The 27,612-nt window shown below is 47.5% G+C and overlaps 1 protein-coding gene across 4 annotated transcripts in view; it reads left to right on the top strand.

Annotated features, from left to right (window-relative positions):
- LOC119386548 (RNA-binding motif, single-stranded-interacting protein 1) overlaps nt 1–27,320 on the top strand; it is an 89,575-nt gene extending 62,255 nt beyond the window's left edge. The window contains exons 7-11 of one of the 4 annotated variants that reach the window (XM_049413169.1): nt 3,365–3,530; nt 9,357–9,455; nt 14,113–14,208; nt 25,911–25,993; nt 26,057–27,320. In XM_049413169.1, the coding sequence (XP_049269126.1) occupies nt 3,365–3,530; nt 9,357–9,455; nt 14,113–14,208; nt 25,911–25,973 (424 nt within the window). In that variant the 3' untranslated portion in view covers nt 25,974–25,993; nt 26,057–27,320. Of the gene's footprint in view, nt 1–3,364; nt 3,531–9,356; nt 9,456–14,112; nt 14,209–25,895; nt 25,998–26,056 lie in introns of all 4 variants that reach the window. The other 3 variants (XM_049413168.1, XM_049413167.1, XM_037653828.2) reach the window with 3 other exon arrangements.
- Nucleotides 27,321–27,612: the final 292 nt, after the last annotated feature.

The raw sequence follows: 27,612 nt of genomic DNA, 5'->3' as shown, positions 1-27,612 counted from the left end.
CTGTATGATTGCTATCACAATAAAGGCAAAGCAGTAATCTGCTAAATTGTATCACTCATCTTAAAAAGGCCTACTGCTATGTAACTGCAATTCTTGTGCAGTCACATTCTTTTTGTTGTTTCTTTTTCAAAGTTTTATGAAGTGAACCTAGTTTGCAGAACCTTTTTTTCAATTATTTCATGTTTCTTACTCAGGCTAGATAGGTCGCATAGTATTTAAAGAGGTAGTATAGTTCATACCTGGCGATACTTTCTCCAAAGGCTGCTTCAGTGTTACGTCCATCCTAGGCCAATTGAAATATGTACAAATGTCCCCCCAAGTTGCTACAAATCTGTTTTTCAAGCTCCTGAGATGACATAAAAAGTTCCGCTAACTGCTCCAAATCAGGGTTCTGCTCCAAAATCGAAATTTTGCTGCTCCAAAAACTGCTCCCAAATGAATTTCAGCCGTCTCACCCCTGGGTAAGTGAAACTCACGGTATACTACTACACTCTAAACTATCTGTCTCATTTCCTCCGAGACTCTGGCATCGGCACTGTGGAAAACTGGCAAATGGGTGTTGAAGTGTGAAAACACAAAGCAGAATATGATCTTAGCATCCACGTGGCTGCAGCATCTTTCCATTGCTCCATGGAAGTGTGGCAACACAGTGAAGCAGGCTTAAGGGGAGACGTGGGTCTTGAAAAAAGTTTTTTTATTACTTAGGTTAGCTGAATGAAAGTTGGTACACTTATTCAGATTTTTCTGCAGATTCCAAATCTTCAAGTAGATTTTTATTATCTGCATTAGAACAAAAGATATGAGATTTCTGAGAGCATATTTCTTACGGTACTTTTTGGCAACTTTGCATTGTCAAACACAAGAACAAAGTATGTGGCAAGACTGCCAGAGAGCTCATCTAGCCGATGATGCTAATTTTATTGTTTTCATCAAACTTCAAATGCAAAATAAATGCACGCAAATATGGGCGAAAAATTTTTGCTTCACACACTTCATGATTATTGAGAGTTATCATTTGGTAAACAATATTATAAGAAAATAAATAGCATCATCGGCTAGATCAGCTTTCTGGCATTCTTGCCACATACTTTGCTTTTGTGTTTGACGAAAAGAAGTTGCCAAAAATCCCCGTAAGAAATATGCTAGAAAACGTTGTAGAAACAGCATATCTTTTGTTCTAATGCAGCTATGAAAAATCTACTCACAGATTTGGAATCTGCAGAAAAAACTGAATAAGTGTATTAAATTTTATTCTGTTCACCCAATTATTAAAAACGCACTTTTCAAGACCCACGTCTCCCCTTAAAGGGCCCCTAAACCACCCAGCAGTTGAAATTTAGTTGAGGTGAGGAAGTTGTGCTCGAGTTTACAACGAACACGTAGCCGTGAGAATTTTTCGAAACGGCTGTAATAGCGGAGTTACACGCGTTTGATGATTGAAACGCGACGATCGCTTCTTTCCCTCTTTCCTACGCTACCCTCTTCCAAAACCGCTTTGCCCTCCTCGCTGAGTCAGCTGAATGCCCCTCCTCATCTCGCGTGGCATACGTCACCGCTGACGCGCTGTTCAAGATAGCGTCTACTTCCGGTTGCCGCGACTCCGGCGACTCTGACGCTCCAGCTCGCCATCAACTCTGTGTGGTATCTGGGTGCGCTGTTCGTTGACTAACCGCTGTTGCTGCCGTGCCGGCCCGTGCCCCTACGAATCGTGCCGGTATGGACCCTGTGTTGCGCGCATGCCTTCAAAGGATCGGCAACGTGATAGACCCGTACGGGGACACGCCGTTTCAGACCACCTCGGCTCGAGATGAGGAGCCGAGCTCGAGTTCACGGAGCTCATCAAACCACGAGGCGTGGACGTGTAATTACGCTAGCAACTTGGCGGTTGCGTTACGGGCCGCAGATGTCGATTCGCAAGCGGCAACACGACCAAGAACAGCAAGGTGCGCGCGAACAGCTGTTTGCAGAGTAACCGGAAGTCATCGGTTGTCGTTCGGCCAATCGCAAGCATCGAAAGTGATAACGTCATCGAGTTTCACTGGTGATGTCACACATGTCAGTGGCGGGAATGGCGGGGACCGGAAAGGAGAAGCTATTGTTTTTTCGAAATTGTGGCGCGCCCGCGACCTGTAGTGCTGCGGCGTGTGGCATCGTTGATCGCGACGGCATTCTGCACGCGATGCGCTTGTTTACTTGAAATGTTTGGGAAAATGTCAGAAGAGGTTTAGGGGCCCTTTAAGAGCCGACGTCCAGTGATGTGGCGAACGCCCAACACTAAAATCTTTTTCTCACTTAGAACAGAAATTGCTCAGATTAAGGGGGGACGCGGGGATTGTTTGCAACTTTTTAGTTTCTTGGTCTAGGTTGACGAAATATGGCACAAACACTATAAATCATCTTAAAAAGGCAAATCCAAGTTTTCATAAAAGTATCTAGTTTTTATTTTATAAAAATTCACAAGTTCCTTGCTTGTGGAAACCATTTTAGCGCAATTTGGCTTCTTTTTTACCGACCTCACTTACAAAATTATTTTTTTTTTTCGGGCACTTGGAGTGCGTTTTCAGTGTAATCGTTTAGATACTGCGTAAATAAGAGAGAACAGATGCCAAAACGAGTGTTTTACAAAAATAGAATTTTCTGGCGATTTTCGCGATTTGATCGCCGCGTCCCCCTTTAAACTTTCACAAATAAATATGCCCAGGTTATCCTTCCACTTGAGCGTAAGCATGCATCTTTACCTGTCCTGCATCACCAATCTGCCTGAACATGAGGCTTTTCACACATTTTTAATGTTTGGTCTTTGCAATGCATTCTCGGCATCGACGGAGCTCTAATCCTTTTTCTCCCTTGCTTTGTTGTTTGGCTGCACTTTGGGTGGTGGCTCTTGCTGCTTGCACCTGTGGCCCAGCAGGGAATTTTTTCTTGTAGCGGGCACACTCCTTATTATGAAGTGGGTGCTGTGTTGTATTATTGTAGGTGTCTTGTGGTGGATCAAAATATTGGTGAAGGCGCCCAGTGTGTCGCATTTCAATCTTTCCCATGCATGGGACCCTGATTCAAAAAGAATGTCATTGAAGTTAAGCACACAAGGGGCTCCACTTCTTTGATTCTGGGGTGATTCCACTAGGTGATCACAAGTAGCTTTAATTATATGCCATGGTACACTATTTATGATTACGAAGCATAAAAGTAGAGAACTCAGAGGTGCTGTAAAAGTGAAATGCCACAGGTGATGGATTCTGAAAATGGACGTTGGCCTGTTTGTCCGTCTCAGACATTCTGTCTAAAATAGAACACCAGACTGTGCAAAACAATATTCCAGGAAATATGTTGCACTTGGCTGACTGTTTGGCAACATGTGCAGAGTGGGCCAACCGTTGGTGCCAGCTGCCCTTGGTGGCTACCAGCCAGCGCAACAGCGGGGCTACTCGGCAGCTGCGACGCCCACCGCCTACGCCCTGCATGGAGGTGCATGGATGCAGCCGGCCCAGTACATAATGCAGGCACCGCACCTAGCCACCACACCACAGGTCAGTGCAATATTTATTCTCCAATGGGCTGGAAAACGGCAATGGGCTTTGCTACGAGCAAAGATACTTTGAAATCGTATCGCGATACGGTACAGGATACTCCGGCAAGAAGTATTTGAGATACAGATACAAGATACTTCCAGGATTATTGTATCCGATACAATACTTCCCTACTGTATCTTAAGATACTTCGATACATTTGCAAATTTGCTATTGCACTCAAACCTCATTATATAACAAAGTTACACGAAAATAACTTCGCTTTATCCAAAAATTCGTTCTAAACGTATATTCCTAACACTGTATGTATTGCAAGACTATTTTTCAATTACTTCGTTATAACCGATATTTCGTTATATCCGTGTTTGTTATATCAAGGTTTCAGTTTATAGATCTATATAATGAAGCAGCAAATGCCTATGTACAAAAAGTTTACTTGAAAATTTCTTAGCTGTGACCAACTGTGTTAAATTTTAAAGGGACCGACAGCCGATCTTTATGGTGCCTATTTTCTTTAGTGCAACGAAAAGATTACCAGTGAGAGTGTCTAATCAGGGAATGGTAACATGGAAAACACCGTAAAACATTTGTAATCAGGATTTTTCTATCCTGCGGCGAATATGAAGTCGTATACAGAAGTGACAACACATGCTGCAAACAGTGAACGTGAGAGCGGTTCGTGTTCAAGCATGGTGGTTTGCTGCGCATGCGCCACGGCTCGACATGTTCCCCTGGCTACCGCGAAGGCAGCGCCGTTTCTCATCGTGCAACTCCTTTTACCTCGTAAGCAGCACAAAATAGAGCGGGGATAGATAATAATATACATACTCTAATTTTCAGGACGAATTATAGTGCGCATGACAGCATCAAACCATGTGACTACGTACAGCAAAGGGATCGACTCCATAATCCGGCTTCAAAGCTATTCCGCTAGGCTACGCGACATACCGGTTTTTTGTTACTTTTAAACACAATTTAAAAATATAAATCCTACTCACAACGCGAAAAGAATACTGGAATCTGTCGCTATATTCCACAGTCTTTCCATTTCTACCAGGATCTAATCCCACGTTCTGGCCAGTTGTCGGTCCCTTTAATGAAATACCTGTTTCTATCCCAAAGGTTCTCTCTTTCTTACTCAAAGGATACTAGTTCCATTCCGAAACAACTTATTGGGATTTGTTTGGCTGCTTAAATGAAATCTCTTTATACGCTGCCCTGTGAGTGGTTTTTGCTTGACACGTCATAGGGTCATAGGGTCATACCCTAGTGTGCACTCCATTTCACACAATCTGCGAAAGAAGGGCCAGAGAGCCGGTATTGATGTAGTGTTCTCGGCACCAGTGCGATTGTCGGGCCTGTGCAGAAAGGTGAATGCTGCAAAGAAGTGCACGCACCCGTGCGAAATCAAGCACTGTAACCCCTATGTCACTTGCTTGGAAGAAGTGATCTGTAAGATCCCTTTGACCTGTAACAAGGCTTACATTGGTCAGACAGGCAGGTGCCTAAACACGCGGTTAACGGAACACAGCTGTCACTTCATGGCTAAATATTCTGGACATTTGGCCTTTCATTATAGGGATTGTGGCTGTGCTCCAACTCTACAGGTACAGAGGTTGTGCACAAATGCAAAGATAAATGTGTCAGTCACTATTTTTTACCCGCTACCATGCATGTTGGATGAACACATCAAGAGCTAGCAAGGTTTTGTTGCCACGTGAAAGTGCACATTTCAAGCTCACAAGAACGGCAATTGTGTCTGTGTTGTCGCTCGGCACTGGAGAAAAGGTTGCAGAAAGCCTTGCACTCTAGGGGGAACGCTTGAACAATGCCGGTTACCATTCCGATGTGCTTTTAAGCTACTGTGAACGAGTCTTTCAAATTCTGAAAGGCAACGGGAAACGTTGCCAGCGAGTTTGGAAAAAAATTTGTGGCGAAGGGGCATGTAGGCAAGGGTGTTCAGCTCCACTAACGTGAAACATGGGGAGGGGCTAAGCATGCAGTGTGCGCCGGCATTTCCCACAGCAGAACGCACGCCTTTCGCTATCTCTCTCCACACAGCGAGCGCTGAGGCGGTGGCACCCTCTCTTGCGCTGAACCGGTTTTAATCAACCAGATGGACCGTCACTACAGCAGACCACACACGCCGTACAGCAGACGAGACACATCAACATGTCGAAACCCTAAGGGGCTTCGCCCCTAAAACTGGGGGCTCCGATTTGACACATAGACCCGCAGTCCGCTTTTAGTTAACGTGCACGCTGCGAATCTTTATTGTTCAACTATGCACAAGAGAAATCTCTCACCGGCACTACATTGCAGCTCAAGATTCAGTGCCTATATATACGGGGTGGCCAGTGAACGGTTGTGCAGCACGAGCAGTTGGCTTTTTCAATCAAGAAACTCGCTAGCAGACGCTGCCTGTGTTGTCGTTGTCTCTCGCGGGTGAGGGTGCATCTGGCGACCCGCGGGTCGCCAGAACTCGGCAGGACAATTTTGGTCTGGCGGCTCTCTGGCCGTTTTCTGGCTAGCAGACGCCAAAAGGGACGATGAGCGCTCGCGACCATCTTTGCGTGGACTCCACGGAATGCAAAGGCCTCGGGACCCTCAGCGGCTCTCGGCCAGTGCGACAAGAAGCGTCTTTTTGGCCGAAATCTTCGGTCGTCCTCGGAGGCCTTGAGGATAAAATGCCGAAGCTTCAAGCTCCTCAACCAGGGCTGCACAAGTAATTCTAGACAGTCGGGATAACTTTTTAAATTCAAAGTCCATATACGCCGGCACGACATTCTCAACATACAGCAGAACTCTATGCCGTTCTTCTTGTTGCAGTCTGCTTATCAGCAGTCTCAAAACAAGATCGTCGACATTTTCATCGTTGCACACAACGGTTTGGTGACGCCTGCGAGCGCGCAGCACGGCCAACAGCCCAGCGATCGTCGCTAATAAAATTTGTACAGTGAAACCTCGTTAATACGTACCTGCCGGGAACGCGGCATAACTACGCACTAAACGGTAGTACGCATTAAACACCAAGTACAAATTTGCATCTCCTAGCGTACGCCATCGCCCAAATAAATAGAGTGCCACAGCAAATATTGACTAAAGTACCCACCGCAAAGCCTTTTCTTTCCTGGCACACTCGCACGACCGCCCGATAACGCGTAGTGGCGACGCCGAAGAGCATTTCGAAACTATTGCAGGGTCCCTGATACGTGGTCAACGCAGTGACCGACATAGCGACAGAAGGGACAGTGTGATTTCCGCGGTATATGTGTGTGCGTCTAACCGCGATCTGCCACTAAACGAAAACTGACAGTTCCAGTGAAACGCGGTACGGCCGCGTGGAGCCGGGAGCCGATCGTCTCCCGGCTAGTTGTGTGCAGCGCGTCGCCTACTCGGCTCACGCTGTCACTACCGGGCCGCTTGCTGTGCCGCACGCGCGCATTTATCGTGGGAATGTCGTTCGTACCCACTTTGCTCCAGATCGTGCACAGATGCGGCGATTAGCTTGTTCGGTTAACGCAGCGATGACGAGCTTCATGCAAGCGATGCGCACTCCGCGATTCTCTAGCGGTCCTGGCAGCGGACGGAGGCGCGTTGTGTGGTCGCCTAATAAAAGCTTGCAGTATGGTTACAACCGCGCTACGCTTGCAGTATCGTACACGTGCGTTTAGTGTGATAGCGTCAATGCAGCGAGGTTTCTCGGCGCCCGCGACCCGCAACGCTAACTACGCAACAGCGATCTGCTTTCGTTTCTACAAAGCGGTGCGCGCCTTATGGCGGCTTAGTAGCGTTTGCTGTCGGGCTGAAGTTCTTCGACGTGGTTGAAGTTCTTCGACCCTACCCGAGCATTTGTGCCATTAATTCAACTTCAGCCTTGAAGACGGCCGCGCACAACGAAGCGGCAGCGATCGGCGGCCCAGCGCGTTCAGGTTGTCGCCTAATAAAAGCGTGCAGTAGGCTTAAAAAGTAGCGCTGCGCCGCACGCGTGCCCGAGCAGATAGCTGAAGATACTTATTGTGATAAGGTTGTCGGCGATAAGTCATGTCGGTGCGTTCGTCGGTGGCCGCCACCTCGCCTTCGTTTTTTCCTGATGCTTACCCGCAAAGGCGTCGCCGCAATCGCGCGGAAGTCGGAATCGGGGATCGACTGATCTGCGCACTTCTCAAAAAGGCGGAAGACCTTTGGCGGCACATTCTGGCGTCAGGAAGTTGAGCAGCACAGTAAAATTTTATAGCACAAAAAGTTATCGCGGTACGCAGGGTACGCACTAACCGGTAGGCATAGGGCGAACCACTACGGCTTAAGCGGTCAGCAAATGCATTGGGCTCTATGGGACTCGGTCGGGGATTCGTCGCAGCTACGTTTTAGCCGTTAGTACGTTCAAAGCGGGTACGTATTAATGAGGTTTGACTGTACTAGCATGTTGGAGCAGACGACGCAGTTGTGAGCCGCCCAGCCGCGAGCCCAAAATTCGATTTTACTTCTCCCGACCACTTTCTGTTTGCCAGAAGTTTTTAGGCCACGTGATATAACGTCATTTCCTGTCAGAACCGGAACCCGCTGGCTGGTTTCTGGCAGCCAGTGGGCTGCCAGAAAATGGAAAATCGAAGAGCCCCAATGTCCTGTGGCGGTTGCTACTTAGGACTGACGGGACGCTGCTTCAGTAAGAGAGCACGGGAGCACAGACTAGCAGTTCGTTCCAGCACGGGTGGCCACCTATATATACACTGTTGGCGATGTGGGTGTACGCTGAATTTTAAGGATAAGGTCATCTTGTACAAGTCTAAGGACAAAATGGAAAGGGAAGTAGTAGAAGCATTGTTCATTGTTAGTACTGACAAATGCGTAAGCATGGCTTCTCTGACTTTGCTTCCTAAGGAGCTGCAATTTTTAGATGGTTTTGTGTAATTACACCCAGTGGTCCTGTTTGAGAGCGCGTTTTACCAGCTTCCAGTGTCTGTGCAGGCCATTGCCGAGTTACGTTGCTATGTAAAAAAAAAAGAAAAGAAAAGCCATCGATATTTTGCATATCGCTATCGTCAAGATTTGTTTTTTGGCTTTCGATCTGTGGTGTTTCCTGTGCATGTCTTTTCTGTCATTTAGCTGGCAGGGAGAAAAAAAAAAAGAGGATAATTCGAATCATGGCAGTGTTTCTGAATATTCTTGTAAGTCTTTTGATGCTGTGTCTTCTTTTACAGGCACGCGTTGGGATGGTATCGTATTTATATTGCCTGCTTTGGCTTCCTGAATTACAGTTGAAGTTTGCGCCTGTGCTGTGTACTTGCCTCTCATCCTCCCATGTTTTTTTCGCACAGCCCTTCTATATGTGTTCAAGAATGGCCAAACAAGAGCTTTACAGCAACATGAAATAAACTCTGTTGATCAAAAGAGTAGTGTCTTCTGAGTAGAATTTCAGTGTTTTTGTCAGTTTTTCCAATTTTTGTTCAGTATCCCTTTAACATTTGTAAAAGGAATGATCGCGTCACCGATATTCTACTGTTGTACCTTCCTGGTATATGTGACTGTTAACTGTGATTAGGGTGGGCTGCTGACCAGAATGTTGCAGGTCTGATCCCGGCTACGATGGTCATATTTTGATGGATGCAAAATGCTAGAGCCCCTTCTACTGTGGAATGTCACTGTACATTGAAGAACATGTGGTGGAAAGAGCCATCCACTACGGCATTCCTCATAATCATATAGTAGTTGTGGCCCCAGATATTATTGTGACCTCTGTCACTGACCTTGAGCATTTCTTCATTAATTAATAATACGGCATTAGTGTGAACTGCTACAAAGCTGCTGTGTTCATGTCTTGCCCAGATGCTTCAGTCGTCTTTGGAGCCCTTGGCGCATGCCTACAGTCCCATGCTGCCCCAACTGACGGCACAGATGAACCAGCTCTCCATTCCTGGGGCTTCGGTGAGTGCGACTTCTTGTACCATAAAGCTTCGGTGATTACCCCTGTGGCCTCGGCTTCACTTAGACTGCACCCACCCAGGGGAAATGGCAGTTGCTCATCAGTTTTCATCTTTCCTGTCTTCTCCTCTCTTTAAACTTACTTCTATTTTTTCTGGCAGCAAAGGTTAACCTGATGTACTGGTATCCATACTTGGGTATGTTATATCGGTTTATGGTAGCTACGTGCAGCTGGTGTCTACGATACCTGCAGGCTTTGTAGCGTCCACTTGTTGGGCTCAATGGTGGGCGGCTGGCCCCGCTACTGAAAGTATTATCCGTCCCCTCAGCGGAAGCAACACATGCCGCTCCACCACCAAAGGGCATGCAGGCCTCCATGTCTGCAGGCCCAGGGCCCTCTGCTCAGGCAGAGAGCCCATGACTCTTGCATCCACGCGTGTAAACCGCGTTCAAGCATCCAGCGTCTCTGCCGAGGTGATGGACACAACGCCATGCCTATCGACGCTTCGCAGGCCAAAGGAACGGTGTCTGAGGCACCATTCCTTCGGCACTCGTTGCTCATTAAAGCACACCAAAAAGGAAAAAGGTCGGTAAGCTAAGGTTATCTGCTTAGACACACAGCTCAACGTGGCTACACAGATATTACACTGTAATGTTGAGGGTTTTCTTTCAGAAAAATAATCCTGAGGTGCTTGTGCGCATCCAGGCAGTACATTTGAAGTCTTCACAAACAAATTATCTGCAGCACTTTGCTATGTTCTGCAAGGACCGTGACGAAGCAACTGCTTCGTCCGGTGGTGTAGCAATTATTCAAGAATGGTTGCTTGCTGGGGTAGTTGGTTCATTGCAACATATGTAACAGTGCGCAATACTGCACGAATTTTCTTCTTTGCTTTTGCATGGGTTCGTTTTCTTACAGTGAACTGAAAGTTTTAGTGGAGCCGAAAACATGACATCGACACTTACACGTTTTCCAATCTTCTTCAGGTTATGGGACGTCTGGTGAATATATGGGATAACGGCTATTTTCTTGTGTGCATCGAAACCTGCAACGTCATTCTTGTCAGCCTGCCGGACTGTTTTCATTTTTTGCAGCAAGCCTTCAGCCACAGAGACCACAAGGTTTTCCGGGTATCCCACCTCAGACAGCCGTCTATTTTGAAGCGCTAGGCTTTCCTGGAGCATATGCTCGCATGATTTTGACAGCACATTAGTGAAACAGTACTTAACAATGCTGCGCTTCACATGCTTGGAGTGAGCAGACACAGCGGGTAATAAGGCTTTGCTTGCTCTGGGTTTGTAACCCCAAAGCTTTGTTGGGGCTATGAACCCAGAGTGTCTCAAGAAAAGCCTTATTACCCACTGCACTGGTAAGCAAACTGCACGGGTGAGTGCATTGAAAAAAAAAAAGTGTATGGTAGTGTGCGTTTCCGGTAAGCAATACAAGTAAAAAAGCCACAATAATCCTCTTCATCTTATCATCAACGAGACGAAATTGATTTTTGTGAGTCCCCACCCCAAAACAGGAAACGCAGCCACAGTGGCATCGCTTGTGTAAGTCAGCACCTGCATGGAAACGTGCAATCGCGCCTTGGTGAGCAATAAATGAGAGAGTAACAAGCGGTCACTGTTTGAGAGATTCGAAACTAGCCGTGGAGTTCCCTCATGTGACCAGATGCGTAAGCGATAGCCAGTGCACCAATGGAGAGACATCGGTACAAGAAAGAAGTTCCACATATTCCTGCAGTGCACATGGTATGCAAAAGAAATGATCAAAAAAGGCGTGCTTTTTAAACATACAAGCGATGGTGACCACATTGAAGGTGTTTGCGGAGGATGTACATGTATGTCATTAACCCTGAAATTGTTAAAGCCAACATATAGAAACCTTCTTCGCCAGTATGTCATCTTTCGTAAAGACCACGATGATGCTCTCAGGTCGCCTGGCGGCATTGTCATTATAGTGCGTAGAGAAGTTAGGGGTGTACGAATACAGTCGAACCCGTTTATAACGAACTCGAAAGTGTCGCGAAAAGTGGTCGTTATATCAGTAGTTCGTTGCATATGGACTCGCCCTTAAAAACGAGCGCTTTGCGGCCAAACCGTTTTTTTTTTTCCTTTGTGCACTTTTATTAAAGTGCTAACAACTCCTTCGGTGACAAGCTAAGCCTTTTCGCGTCGTGAAGCGACGCCCGCTGCGTGCTCACGAGTGAACTAACCGCCTTTGCAATGAGCTGACGCCGTTTCACCGAAGCGCAGTACCGTACGTGGAGCCGATCGTCCCTGGCTAGTTGCGTGCAGCGCGTCGCCTACTCGAGTCGTGGAGTCACTGCCAGGCCGCTTGCTGTATGCCGTATGCGCGCGTTTGTACGTTCTTCGTGCTTGCTTCACTCCGGATCGTGCACGGATGCGGCGACTAGCCTCTTCTGTCAACGCGGCGAAAACACGCATTTTCCAAGCAACGCGCACTACGTCTCCGCGATGCTCTCGCGGCCCTGCACGACGATGCGCGGTGCACTTCAGTTGTCACCTAGTCAAAGCTCGCTGTCAGTGCATCGACGTTTCTCGGTGCCCGCGCTGCTCAAAAACAGCGAGCTACTTTCGTTTCTACAAAGCGACGCGCGCTTTAAAGCGGTCTCGCACGACGCGGAGGCGGCAAACTTGCGAACGGCAGCATGGCTAAGCATGGCGCGCTCGTACCGCTGTCAATCCGCAGTGTACGGTGTACGCCACACGCGCAGCCGAGCAGATATCTATAGATGACTGTGATAAAGTGGTCGGCTATAAGGCATAACGGCACGTTTATCGACGGCCGCCACCTCGCCTTCGCTCTTTTCTGATGCTTATCCGCGAAGGCATCGCCGCAATCGCGTGGAAGTCGTAATCACCGATCGACCGCTCTCTGCCGTTACCGAAAAGACAGAAGAAACGCCTGGAAAGTGAGCGACCTCGCTCGCAGCGTCCGAAAACTGCGTGCGGTGCTCGCCGATTTGGGTATCTTAGTCGTGAGTAAACGGGAGCGGGGCACGCGCGAGCGCGCGCCCCTGTCACGCTTTAGAAGGCATGCTTTAACTTTTTTTCGCTTCGTATGCGCCATATTTTTACCGCGACCGCATCTCAAGTGTTCGTTGTAAAAGTAGGAGGCTTTGAAAAATGTTCGCTATATCTGGACGCAGCTTCAATGGTTAGCATAGGAAAATCGTAAGTGCACCCAAATATGGTCGTTATAACCGATAGATCGTTATATGTGGGATCGTTATAAGTGGGTTCGACTGTAGTGACATTTCATCTCGAATCGAATTCGAGTCAAATAGTAGTGCCAAATAGTGGCCAAAAATATTGAATACAAAAGATTTTATTCAACATTGAAAGAAAGAACAAAGAAATGAAATCTGCTCATCTCCTCGAGCACATAACGTAGTGAGTGAGGCTAGAAATTGTCAAGCAGAAACAAGCTGTTCCACATGACCTGGCTTCAGGCTCTCTAGCCCTGATGTTGCGGTGTTTCCTGCAGTTGAAAACATGTGCTCACTGGGCACCTGAGTAGCAGGGACGGGAAGATATCGCAAAGCAACTTTGGTGGCACCTGGATAAAGCGCAGTTTTATGCTCTTTTCAGTGTCTCAAAGGATCATCCTTTCTTGGATCATTGAAGTATTTTCGAACCTCTTGACCATGAGGTCTGAGCTCAGTGTGCTGGTTATTTTTTGACGATAGCAGTTCGGCAGTCTCCCAGACTATTCCCTGGCCTTGTTTGCTGCAGCCATGACGTGCGGAAATGACAAATTTTTATGTAAACAAGCACTTGCTTTTGAACCAGGATATTGGTGAAAGTTCTAATGAAAGGCTTACTGTAATGACGTTAGCATTAGTTTTAGCCACCTCACCCTAGTAAAGTCGCACCATTGGCCTTTGTCATGTTTTAGATATTCATCCGGTCGAATTATTCGGAACTTCGAATACTAGCTATTCGAAATTCAAATATTCACACACCTTTAGTAGAAGTGTAGAGCGTGTCAGTTGCGGACGCCCCTGGAAGCAGCGGCCATTCGAGCTGTTCTCTTAATTGCTATTTGCTCGCTTTATAACTCCCTCCCCCCATTACTAGTTGAATAGTTGAAACATGAATATCGATCATTTTTAGATGAATTGCCAGAAACCCTACCTTGCTGGTGATTTCAGTGCTATAGCAGCTTGTAGGGCGATGCTAACTGCAACGCGCGAGGTCGTCAAAGTGGCCTAACAACACGCACTCGAATGAAGTGTGTGTATACATACTATATATGTATTGTTAGGCCACTTTACAGCCATATTACGTATTACCATTGTAAATCATTTGTCTAAGTTAGCACCACATTATCAATCTTTGGCCAAATCTTTGGTCATTAAAAGCTGCATATCATAACTCTTCACGATGGCTGCATTTGAGAAGGGAGAATCAAGTCAGCAATGAAAGCAAGGGGGTGGATAGCATGTGCAGTTAGTGGTGGCCATTTTCAGCATGGTGCTTGCACCTGAGTTTGATCATTTGAATATACGGCCACACTGCATTCACCATTATTAAAGCCATAGAAATCCTATTGGCCAGACTTGGCGTCAGGGAAGTGCATGTGTGGTCAGTTGCTGTAAGTTTCATTCGAAGTGTTGCGTCCCTTGTGCAGTACATGGCGGCGGCAGGTGCACACCCGTACGGGAGCCCAGCACCCACCCTGTACCAGCAGGCCCCGCAGCTGGTCCAACAGATTCCCCTCTCTGAGGTGAGGCTACATCAAACACCTTTCTGGGCAGAAGTTGCTCACATTGCCTGAGCTGCTCCATCATAGTATAATGGTTAAACTGCACTAAAGTTACAGGGTGCACAAAGTACACAGACCGGAGAAAACACAACGAGTGCAAACTATCTACTGGATGTATTAAAAAGGCATAAAAGAAAAAGTTAAATTCAGTTCCACGCAAGTGAAATCTATAATAAACAGTGGAACTGTCATTGTGCTACATTCTTCTCTGTTGTTCGCATGTATTCTCTACTGTGTATTGCTCTTACATATATATTGCTTCGTGGTAACCTCACTGCATCGTTTGTACACTACGTTTGCTCGGGATCTGGTCTTCGTTGGCTAGCGCTGCTGCTTGCTTAGTAAGGGCTGAGGCATTATTAGTAGGGGTGTGCAAATATTCAAACTTTTGAATATTTTTCAAATAGTGTTTGCTATTTGATTCGCACCAGAATGTTACTATTCAAACTTCCGGAATACAGTCAACATCCAATTTTTCTGACTTTCTAGGGACCGCAAAGTCGTCTGAAAAAAAAAAACAAATTGCATACCTTTTTATTCCGCTCAAGCAGTCAGATTGCCACAGCCACGTCCGAAATAGCTTTAATGCCTCCCAGTACACTTATCAGGCATTTTGGTGTGCGCCCAGGCTCTTGTGAATACATTCGGTACCTGCCGCGAACCCCGCTTCACTGCGTGCTAACCACCAATTGCAAATTTTACGTCTCGTGATGAGCGCCGCTGATACTAGCAATGCGCAGAATAGATTATGGCTCTCTCGCATGGAGCATTTGGAAACGACGCGGAACACGAGAGTGTGGCGGAAGAGCAGACGACTTGTTCGGCTTTCTACGATGTGTGTGCGCACGTAAACGATACGCACATGCATCGCCAACGCAACATTTGCTGCTGCGTGAAGCTGATCGTTCTTAGTTGTGAGCAGCACACCGCCAACTAAGTTGACACCGTCACTGCTGGGGCGCTTGCTGCATCGTACGCACGCATTCGTCAGGAAACTGCTCGTGATGCCCACTCCGTTCCTGAAGGCAACGCATCTGTGCGGCACACTTAGCAGTCTCGCACAAAGAGGCAGCATGAACGGCGGCGCGGCGCGTTTGGGTTATATGCATACCACATGCACTACTGAGCACTTAGCTGAAAATGCTTATCAGAAGGGTTGTCAGCGATTAAGCCGCACTGGCGCATTTGCCGCCTGCTGCCATCACACCTCCATGCAAATGCATGGAGGTGTCATGCTTATCCGTAAAGACATCGCCGCACTGCGCCGTTAGCGCCGTGGCACTGGTCCCTTTAGATTTTCGACACGCTTCACCCCGTCACACTTTGGCATTGCGGCAAAGCTGCCTTTCGGACTCTGCTACGGCCGCAAATGGATCGAATCGCGAAAGCGCAGGTTCGAACCTACGAGATGATAGACGCGGCAGAGGTGGGGGCTTTAATTAATGCCGTTTCATACCTGAAATTTGCGCAGAAAGTCCGAAAAATCTGATGCCGAAGAGTTTCCGCGTCCGAAATTTCAGATGTTCTCAGACATTGACATCTACGGAGCAGATTAGGAACTACGGACTCGAAGGGAGCGTGCCCTTGTTCGTCACATCAGTTGGGCCTCCACAGAAGTTGGAGGAGGAGAGGTTGAGGAAATAGGGTCTTTTTCTTCGCATGCAAAGTGTTTTCGACACCACATTGATTGCACCAAATCATGTAAATAAATACAATACGGCCCGTGAATTGCCTCATTCTTGATTTAGACAACTAGGGAAGACCACCCCTCTAGCACTTCACCAACCTAGCCAAAAGAAGTGCTTCCATGTTGCTACTTCAAAAGAATATCCTTAGAAATCCTCTGCAACTTTTTTTTTTTTTTTTTTTGAAATTTCGCTTCGAAGTATTGGAAATATATTTGACAACTATCCAAAAAATATTCTATTCGCTTCACACTCAGAATTTTGCTGTTGACACAGCTCTAATTATTAGCTCTTCGCCAGCATTGACATTCCAACACCAGCGCGCACTTGCCTTCTAGACGTTCAGTATCTGGATGTTTGCTGGGCGGGTGCAGCCTGGGCAGCACTGGCAAGTGCACTCACATTTCCTATCCAAACGGAATCCATGGCGGGAGAAACCGTCTGAAGCATGCGCTCTCTTATCTCCTTCCATTCTCCTTTCTCACCACCTGGCGTGCGCTTATTGGCTTACTTCAAGCTGCGCCCCCCACGCCGGTGCTTAGTTTTGTGAGGCGGGGCACCCTCTCTTGAATGCCATCTGGATCCCAGCTGCAAGCGTGACACCAAGGAGAGCGAAAAGGCGAGTGCTTAAAGGGACACTAAAGGCAAATATTAAGTTGACGTTGATTGTTGAAACCTCGTAGTGCTACTTTTATGCCAAGTGCTTATTTTGAAATAAAATCACCTTTCAGTGGTCCGCATGGCGTTAGCGCATTTCAAATCACCCGCCTGAAAGCGGTATTTCACACGTCACTGTTGCCGTGCCCAACGTTGCCCGCCTTTACTGCGCGACAGCGTGCACTGGCGGCGTGCACCATTAGGGCATGCGGCAACATCAGGTGCATGCAGTATTTTGTTGAACTTTCTGTCAGAGCACGCTCGTGAAAGCGTGAAAACATGCTCATGGCAGTACGCGATACCAAAACTACCACTGAGACGCGACCGCGTGAGCGAAGCAGGGCGCCGGGCGTAGCGCAGTTGCGCCATTCCCCATGGCAACGCCAAAGAAGTTCTTTTTTCCATGAATCAAACAGAAACGAACAAGCAGCATTTTATTACGTCTCTTGATGCACCGATGGTTCTTTTTCTATTGCAGCTAGTTTGATTACTAGCGATTAATTGTATTCAGACTCTCACACGTCATCGGGGTCACTTCCAAAATGTCCCACTTGTGGCGCTCATCGTGTGATATATTTAGCTTAATACAGTGAACTCCCGTTAAGACGAATTCTCGCTTATACCGAACAACACGGGACCATTTGTTTGGTTTCCCATAGACTCAGTGCAAAAAAAAAATCGCTTAAGACGAACCGCCCAACTGTACTCTTCTGTTAAGACGAACTTTCGCGGTGATCAACAACGCTAGCGATTCTGCGAAACGAACACTGCAGTCTTGGTGGGGCATTCAGGGGACCGAGAAAAAGAAGACCGGTCAGCGGATAAAGCCGGTATACCCTCTCACCCCCAGCCTGTGGGTGGGGGAGGTGTGGCCTTTATCAGCAAAGAAAGCAACAAAAAGAGTGGGGGAATTACAACTTGGACCCCCAAGCCACTGCGTCGTTTTGTATCCGTTCTTCACAAAGGAGAACAGAACAATAAAGTTTGGGGCCCCTCCGCCATGGTCTGAGGGGCAAAGGCAAGGGGAGTGAGGGAAAAAAAATGCGACAACATGAACAAAAAATGGTCTGTGCATTACAATCGAGTACGAAACCGAAACCACGATCGCCGCGGCGCACTCCCGTCAGAGGGGTCAGGCGCATTGTCATCGCCATCACACAATGGCGGCCGAGCACATGTATTTCGTGCTCTCAATTCGCGCTGGTTCGCGTTACGTGTAGGACCTGTACGCGTTCTATCTGTTCCCAGTGAAGTGCAAATTGTGCTGAGCCATTTTGATTACGGAAGCGCACGACAAAGGAAGGCTATTTTGCACAGTGAATATAGCTGCGTCGTGTCTTTTTCGTGGTGAGGCTTGTGACCGTGAATAGCCCGATGGGATATCTTCAGCTGCACGTCGATCAGGAAAAGTTACTACGGGCCGAAAACGGGAAAATATCTGGACCTCGAAGAAAACCTTGCAGACTTTCTTAAGCAACTCAGCCTATAATGACTTTGTCAAGGCAACAGCACGCGACCGAGGCGTATCCAGAAGTGATCTTAGAGCCAGCAAAACAGGCTCACAGAAGAAAACGAACTGCCAGGGCAATACATTTTACATTCTTTGAAGGAAAATTGTGCTTGTCTCTTATTTTTTTTTCTAATCGTCAACACAGGAGCGTGTTACAGTTTTATCATTAAAATGTGGTAGCAAATATCTTCACGAGCATTTTTATTTTTGAACACGCGAAATCGGGTGCTCGTAAGATTCGTGTAAATACTCTGCTTAAAGGCATAGTCTTTATCTAGATAAGCCAAATAAATGCTTTTTCTTGTCTTTTTGCCCCCCATTGTAAGTACTCCATTCAGTGTTTTCAAGTAACATATTTGGATGCACTTGGCATGTTAGCATGTCTCTTTTTGGGGGCACTTCTGATAAGCCGAACTCCTGATAAGACGAACAGATGACCGCGGTCCCTTTGAGTTCGTCTTAACGGGAGTCTACTGTATCTCGATAAGTAGGGCACTGCTGGTTATAATATTACCGTTTTAGACGTCATACATTGAGCTTTTACTCTGACATAAATTGTTATTTGCCTTTAGTGTCCCTTTAAACAGCTCCACTGTTCATAAGAACATGAGGAAAGGGGTGGGAGAAAAAAAGTAAGAAATGGGGTAGGGGAATAAATCCAGTTGATTGTTTGCGCTCGTTGTGTCTTCTCCAGTCTCTAACTTTCGGGCAGTTTAACAACTGTGCAAAATCAATTAGCCCAATACCTTACCTTGCATCATAGAAGATGCATCACCACTTGGGCTAGCTGCATTCCTTGTTTCTTTACTGCACTGTTCTCATATGCAGTTGAAATTGTTTAACGAAGTGATGACCACACTGAATTATAATCTGTTAAGGGCACAGGGTAGGCCCCATACCTCCCGTGTATTTTGAGGCTTCTTGAAGACCAATTTTCTTGGCAGTTGAACTGCTTTGGAAGAGACATGCAACGAGGAGCATTTCTTGTCTCTTACATGAGGTGAGAAAGTTTAGAGGAGAGTACTCATCATTAGACACCGGATTTTAGGCAAATGCCTATTTTGTTCCTTGAATTAGAGGTTAAGAAGGACTTTTATAGTGTTTTTATAGTGCCTATAAATGCCCATTTTTGGCATTTGTGACTAAATGCCTATAAGTGCTTATAAATGCCTATGTTCAAAATCGGAACCTATATGAACACTATGTAGCCTCGAGTTTCGCTTTCGAGTGACGTTTGAGACCATTATTTATGTTACTGGAAAAATTTTACTTTTCGCAACTCTATGGGGTTCAGCCTAGTTCAGCCAACTTCCGGAAAGAAACCGCTAGCAGCAGTTGAATGGGACGCGTTGGCCAGCATACGCCGCCGTGCTGACATGGCGCGAGCGGTTGGCGAATGTGAAACTGCAGAGAGCAAAGGAAGAAAGAAAAATGTGGTGTGCATGCGGCTGTTGTTTTGTTTGTAATTTACTTTTTAAGGGGGGACGTGGCTTTCGTATCGCGAAAAACGACAAAAAGATCGATTTTCTGAAAATCATATTTTCAGTTTCTGGAACCCTTTTTCTATCTGATTCCAAAATATCTACACTGAAAACCACCCAGAAGTGCTTAGAAAAATTTGTTTTGCCCTTCGAGGTGGCGAAAATTATTGTGGAAATCGCAAAAAAACAGCGATTTTCAAAAAATCGTAGCTCCGCGATGGCGCGACCGCGAACCAACTTCTTGGGCTTGTCGGAAAGGGCATTTCTCCGTGTTCAAATTCCCCGCTTCAGCGGGCTCCTCCATTCAGAAAGAAGCGCACAAAAAGCAAACGCTTGAGAGTCGTTCCGAGGCCTCCGATTGGCCGCATCCGCCATGTTGCCCCAGCTCACCTTGCCATTGGTCCGATGCTCGCTCCGGGAGATCGTCGTCTGCCGATTGCGCGTCGCGAGTTCACGGCTGTCGAGAATCGCGCTACTTCGTGACGCGTTCGCAATTGTTCTGTGTTCACGGCTCGACAATCACTTAGAATACTATAATTACGCTTTAGTTTGGAGCTGCAAGGGGAAGTTCGATCTGATTACGATGGTGCACCGCGCTCCTAGCGAACATCGCAAACGCGCGTCTTGGACCGACTCTCTAGCGTTGACTTCAGCGTCGGATTCGCGGTTAGATGTTCTGCTTATCAGCACTTCTGACATCGTGATGGAGGCCATCGCGGGACGACTCTTTGTACTCACGACCACGCATTACGCACTTTGAAGCAACCGGCACCGCGGCCTGCGCATCTACTGCTCGGAGTCGACACTAGGCCTAACTCCGCTCACGGCGCCGTTTGGTGAGACGAAACTCGAACTTTGCGGGCAACAACAACGCACTAGCGTATCCGCCGCTGTGGGCATTTTACGCATCGGAAGTGAACTCCACAGCCAAGCTCGTCAGACCCCACTGCCACGGACTGCTCGGAGCAGCAGTAGCAGTTTCGCGCGTCGGCACAGATCAGTGGTCGGCACCCGAAAATGCGAGACCAAGTATACTGCGCGCAGATATTTCGTCATCATAGCTTCGCATTCGCGCATCGTTACCGAACGCCGCCACCAAGCACATCACGCGCCGGCTCCACGGACCCCGCGGCCGAGCACTTAGTGGTCAGTGCTGTCAATAAGCACTAGTGATGTAATTTAGACGTGCCTGGAGCCGTGCTTGGTATCGCTGCAGGCGTTTATGAATGTTCTGAAGCAATGAAAGCCTCGTAGACTAGCGTTGCCGCGGACGGCCAAATGATAATACGTTTCATACGCGAGAGTGGCAAAAGAACGTGTAGGAAGCAGGGGGACAAATTTTTGTCTGCCCGGCTCGCGTCATTGAATAAACTGCCCAAAAATCCCTGTGCCATTAATGTCTTGGCCATAACTGTTCGTTATTTGGAACGAAGGCATCGGCCATCATGGTGTGAGCCATTTTCTGTCACAACAAACCTCTCTATAAAAATTATACTATGATTAATTGTAATCAATAAGCAAGACTTAATTATGCTAATGACAGCATAAATACAAGAAATATGTGTAATTATTTCAGTATATGGCCTTATTAGATTGCAATATCTTCTTTTCTGTCATGTCTATCACACCACTTCTTCATACAGAGAACTTGGTTTGAATTCCATACTGTTTTTTTTTTTTAGATAAAAAAAAAAGGAAGGTTATGAAAAAAGAACAAAGGCACACTGGAGAAAGGCCACATGTCCAAGAAGTGAAACATCATAAAAAAAACAAAAGATCACAATCTTTAGGTGTTTTAGAGAAGGCAAAACTTTAAACACAGTTTTCTCAATACTGTTTTTTTGGCATGTTGCTCAGCTCGTGGAGCAGATATCTTGGCAACTACTACACAGATTTTGATTCCGTTTTTTTTTTTAATCCTTGAAGTCTTGTTGACAGGATGGCATTATTCTTTACCTTGCTTAGGGCCTAGTTTTTTTTTTGTATGTGATAATTAGTGCATGAGAAGTTCTGATGCAATACATGAAGCTGATGGGGATGGTATTTGTAAAAAAAAACTAAAAGGAATATACAATTTTTAATGTCATCCTGTGTAGTGTGCTTTTGAGTAAAGATCAAAACCACTTGGACCTTCCTGGCATGTTTTGTTACAATGCTAGGCTTTTCACCAGCAGACTGTGTCATCAGATTATATAACACAGTGTAATTTGAAAACTACTCGAGATATCGCAATCAAACTTCATATATAGCTATTCGAGACACTCTTCAGTATGCCTGCCAAATTTCATTACTCTAGGTCAACAAACAAAATTTTTTTTTGATTGCCACCTCCCCTCTTAAGGTGTGCACCGACGGGAGGAAGCGTCCTTGTGCGATTCGAACCCGGCCAATACGAGGCATGCCTCCATTCTGGTTTTTAGCAGTCTGGCTATCTGCTTACGAAAACTGAAATCTGGGCAAGTTTGTAGGAATGCATACATGAACAGGTAGTGCAAAAAAAATGAAAACACAAGCAAGGAACAGACACACGAGACGAGCGCTAACTTTGAACTAAAGCTTATTCTCAGATTCCACGCCTATTCATCACCCAGCAAAGATCAGAACACTGCATCATCACCCAAGAAAGAACATCTCATCACGCTCCCACAACGATAAATAATAACAAAATGCCACAACATCTTAATCGGCCATTATAACGAAAACCATGCAAGCAAATAGCAACAAAGTTAAAAAGCTTGCGGTTACCTAATGCATGCTCAGACACTAGCCTTTATCACGAGGAAAGTGAAGGTGTCAGGTTAGCTGCAAGGAAAGCTAACTCACAGGGGTGAAGGTTCAAAGAAGGCTGGCTGACACACACGAGGCCGTTCTTTTGAATAAGAAAATCTTCGACGACCTCTCTGGACGCGTTTTTATAGTTCCTGTACAACACTGATGTGTCATTTAAAAGCGGTCCACAACCATAGTGCCGACAATGTATCGCGAGATGAGAATATGGGGATCCTTTTAGAGGGCTGAAATGCTCTCTGAGCCTAATGTTCATACATCGGCCAGTCTGGCTGATGTATTTAAGTACAAAGGACAAAGCGCATACCGTGCCTAATGCAGGGTTGAGACAGCTGCTCCAAAAGCATAAAAATCGCAAAATTTGCATCGGAGTGCTCCAAAAAGGCCTAAAAGGAAAAGCAAAAATTTTGATGCCCACGTGAGCTTCAGTAGGGAAAAAAGGCAGAGTTGATAACATGATTTTCCAAGCAGCACCAGGAGTACAGTTGCCGACCATTTATTTGGACTCTGTGGGAACTGCTGAAAAGTCAGAATAATCGAGAGTCGGGAAAAACTTGTCTATGTGCGTCTGCATACGTGCACGCTCATGCGCGACCAAGTCGGCCTGTATCTCAGCCAGTGTCTGGCCATCGCTGTATGCAGACAACAGCACTTTTACAGCCTGTGCCAAATCTACATTTGATGGCTGTAGTGTGGGCAGCGCGTCATCGTCGGAGTCGCTGTCCACCTGTGCCGGCTTGAGGACCTGACAAACGATCTCATCATTGTGCAACTCTGCGCATGGCAGGACGGCACTGTGAAAGTTTGCGAACTCCTCAAACGTAACCACCCCCACATCGACACCACTAGCACGGAGGTCATCCAAAATATCCGCTTCTGCGGTAGGTGGACTCTCAACCGCGGGGTGCAGGGCTGTGGCACTGTCATCATCCCTACTCTCAGTGTTAACAAATCCTGTGTGGTGGAAGCAGTTAAGAATTGTTTCTTGAGCCACTGCCTTCCAGGCATCGGACAAGATGCTGATGGCCGACAGCACATCCATGACGTACCTCTTCCCATTGTCAACGTGTAAGAGCACACGACTCAGGAAACGCGACCGGTGATTCACTTTCAAGTTTTTAATCACATCCTGGTCCATAGGCTTCAACACACTTGTCGTGTTTGGTGGCAAAAACTCCATGGTGATTGCTTTTAGGTTGCTGATGTGCCCGTGGGCACCGCAGTTGTCAACAAACATCAGTACTTTGCAGTTCTGTTGTTCGTACTGCCGGTCGAGCTTCCGAAGGTACTGTTTGCAAAAGGTCTTGCGTGATCCATGCCTTGGTTATTCGCTTCATACCAGACAGGGAGCGACTTGATGCCTCTAAAACATCTGGGACGTTTTGATTTTCCGATGATGAGGAGCGGAAGTTTCTCCGTCCCCATCATGTTGCCTCCTACAACAACTGTCAGTCGCTCCTTGCTATGCTTCCCCCCCATGGCAGGGTTCGCCAGACAAATCAAGCGTCTTGTTGGGCAGCATTTTGTAGAAGAGGCCAGTCTCATCACAATTGAAGACATCTCCTGGTGCGTACTGGCGCACCAGTGCACATAGGTTGTTGGCGCGGTAGTTAGTCACGAGGGTTTGGTCAACCGAACCGCTCTCGCCGCACATTCGTTTAAAGGTCAGGTCCAGGTCGTACGTAACCAGCCATCACTAAATTTGCAGCCACTAATACCCATGCACAGGGCGAGCTTCTGTGCTTTCTGTCTCAGCAGATCGCCAGACATGGGTATTTTCCTAGCTACCGTGGCACTCAACCACATGTTCAGCGCCTCTTCAAGCTTCGGTTGGCTGCCGTCATGGAATTTTTTCTGCGTTCCTGCAGACGCTTTTTCTGCAGCCTCCAGAATCTACTGCTTCAGGTAGTCCGGGACAGTTTGCTTGAAAATCGAAAACTCCCGAGCAACTTCAGACTGAGGTCGGCCGCCTTCCACCTGGCGAATAATCACAGCTTTCTTCGCCATCGTCAGCATCTGGTAGTTGCCGCACTGGCCGCGTTTCTTCATAAGTCCTGACGGTGCAGATGGAACGGGTAACATCGGAGCCATTTCAGCAGCTTGCCACCCCAAGGAACACACAGGAGAGCGAGACACAAAGCGCAGGATGCAAATCAGGCCTAGCCGCAGAAGCAACTGACGACGACGTTAACATACAACCCACTAACCCTCAAATCCTCAAACCAAATGCCACAGCGAGTCTACTCCGAGCGTGGCTTGGCTTGGCCACGGTAGACATTCAATGGATACCTGGCTGGCTAAAGCTCAAAGGCAACCATTAGGTGTAGCCAACAAACATTGTCTTCGAGATCAGCAATTTTTTTGCGTGAATTTTGACACTGGCACGACATCCATCCATAGCCAGTTCAACATTGCAGTGCTGGCAACCTAGCAAACATATTGTAAACATCGCTGACAGCGTGTCATGGCGTGCGCCGTCGTACCCGATCTGTCGGTCGGAGTCCGAAAAATCGAACAGCGCACTGTGGGACGTCTGAATTTTCGGTCGTGAGTTTACATTGCTTCAGTGGGACGAGTGGCAGTGCCGGGAGGATGTCCAACTAAACGAGCGTGTCCGAATAAACGGTCGGCGACTGTACCAAGAAAATAAGACAGTTCGCAGAACACTTAGACGCACCCAAACATGTTTCTTCTATGCACCTTTCTAATGAAGGCTCCCATGGTGCCGCAATAGTCTCCTTTGGACTGTTGTAAATACGTGTGACCCCGCAAAAATGTGGTGCCGTGCCCTGAGCATGCTGCTTCTACTCTCTAGGTTGTGTGTTCTGGCAGTACTGTCACTTAGTGAAAACTACCGAGTGGCTTGCGTAGCGGGGTTGACTCTCAACCCCGTATTCTCAAACAAGCCTTGACTCGAATTTCGTCCTTCACTTGACCGTGTTAAGCATAGCGCCGCTGCTCGACTGAAAATAACGCTGCGCTTCTCAAGAATCGCTGCAGACTATCACTGATATGTGGTTACTTGTTCTGCCGAGAGACGGTGCTTCGATCGACTTTCTCAAGTCAAGGTAAAGCGTTGAGTGGCGCAAAGGGCCCACAGGACACACTTTTAAACGACATCGCCCCGCCATGTGGCCGTGTTTCATTGCGCCGCATGTATGGGCACTGTGCCGTAGGGCGTCCGCACTTTGGCTTTCCTTGCGACACTGTTTAGGTCCACACCGAGAAGCGGAGCCAGGCTAGCGATTGGGAAGGCGATACGAACACGGTCCGATTACGCTATCACATTCTACTCTTGAAAGCGAAACTCAAGCGTCCTCCAGGTTTTTTGGAGGGGGTTTAGGGGCCCTTTAACATTGGTTCACGGTAGCTACTGGAACGCATTGCAAATTGTGTCAAGCTTCAGGCAAAATATTTGGAACAAAGTGAACAGGTGTTTATTCTTTTTTTTTTTTACCTCAATCTCTTCAGCACCCTGTGGCTGTGGGGTTACATTTAAGGCTTTGGTTCAGCTCTTGGACATTTCAGCAACTGTGTGTGCAGGATCCGTCAAATGGAGGCCTGGGCAATGGAGAGGATGCGGCCCCATACCAGGGATACCCCTAAGTGAGCGCAGCGTGTGACAGGCAGGTGAGCTTTGTGTGGCTGTGTGCATCTTAGTGGCTCACCATTTCTCCTCTCTCTTGCAGAGATCTGACTGAATTGTGTCCCAGCCAGCAGAGGGGGTGGTGTGCTGTGTCACCCGCGGGGAGTTTTCACCATCGGCCAATCAAAAAAAAGAAAAAAAAAGAAACACAGGACTCGCACCCTTTTCCCTTTCCTGTTTTTTATCCTCATTCTTGAGCAGCGGATGACTCCCCCCTTCCTCCTAGCAGTGCGCTGTTGTGACGAGACAGGGGGCCTCGATGTGATGGCGTAGTGTGCTCGGTAGTTTTCCCTCCCCGTCTGCAGCAGCAGCGGGAAGGCCTGTAAATAGCGTGCGCCAGAGGGAGGATTTCTTCCCTCCTTTTTGATACACACACACACACACACACACACCCAGCAGCAGCAGCAGCAGCAGCAGTGAGGGAAGCGGGGCGGCCTCCAGGTGGCGCCTCTTTGGTGCTCTTACTCCCACCCTGGCGGCGTTTCTTTGCTCTCATTCCATTTGGTCCTCGCAAAGGTGCAGAACCAAAGAGGGCATATTTTTCTAAGGTTTTTCTACGAGGCACCCTTTCCTTCGAAGGCTCCCCTTCCCCGACAAGTATTAACACACGACGCTGTGCCAAAAAGCAGATGGAACACACTTTGGAAAGCAGCAGCGCACACAACGAAGTGCCTGCGCCAATGGGTGCTGGGCGCGGAGGAGACTACAGTAAGGCGCTTCTCAGGGGATGCCTTCTCTCGAGCGACCATGTTATATTCGCCGAGGGGTGTTTCTCTCTTTGTCGCAGTGTGGCGCACCTGGAGCGGACACACCGTTGTCGCAGTGCCTTCCACACGTTAGTTGCACGTCTACTTATATGAGGGCGCCGCCAGGGATCGCTTTACTTTGCTTTTTACACGATGTTTTTCAAAAGCCAGGAGACATTGAAAATGCACACAGTTTTGGAACCCGTTTTCAAGGTCCCCTACTCGTCACACATTCCGCCCCCTTTTGCCCCTCCTCGAGCAGCAGCTGTGGAACAAGTGGCCCCCTATGCAACAACAGCGTGACATTCCACGGGGACCCGATTCGCGGCCGTCTTCCTCGGGCGGGACTTAACGGTCCCGTGCGTGCTTGTTGTGTGTGCGTGTGTGTGCGTGAGAGACGGACTCGCTGAACTGCTCCTTTTTCCTCGCGTGACGGACAGCTTGAACCGGTGGAGCCGCCAGCCGCTCACCATGGCCGCCCATCGAGCGGCCTCGTTTTTGCAAGCCCCGGCTGGGCGTCGTCCCCCTTTTTTATGATGCCTGCTTTCCCCTCTTCCCCCATTCCGAGAGAAATAAAAAAAAACGAGTTTTTTTTCCATCACAGCTGTCTTGCAGATCTGTACCGCACTATTCGTAGTGGAAACAAGGCTCGGCGTCGCAACTGGGAACCACCAATGCCAGCTGAATGCAGTGGAAGGTGGAAGATTACGTTGCATTTTTGAGTCGATGAGGCCGACTGCAGTGACAGTAAAGAGAATCGGCCTGGCAATTACGGAGTCGCCCATTGTAGGCTGCGCTTCACTGACGTGCTAGGTAAAGTCACTGGGGCAAAAAAAAAAAAAGTACTGGATTC

Source organism: Rhipicephalus sanguineus, chromosome 3 (genome assembly GCF_013339695.2).
Source record: "Rhipicephalus sanguineus isolate Rsan-2018 chromosome 3, BIME_Rsan_1.4, whole genome shotgun sequence".
Taxonomy (NCBI): domain Eukaryota; kingdom Metazoa; phylum Arthropoda; class Arachnida; order Ixodida; family Ixodidae; genus Rhipicephalus; species Rhipicephalus sanguineus.
This window is presented reverse-complemented; position numbering and strand designations above follow the sequence as displayed.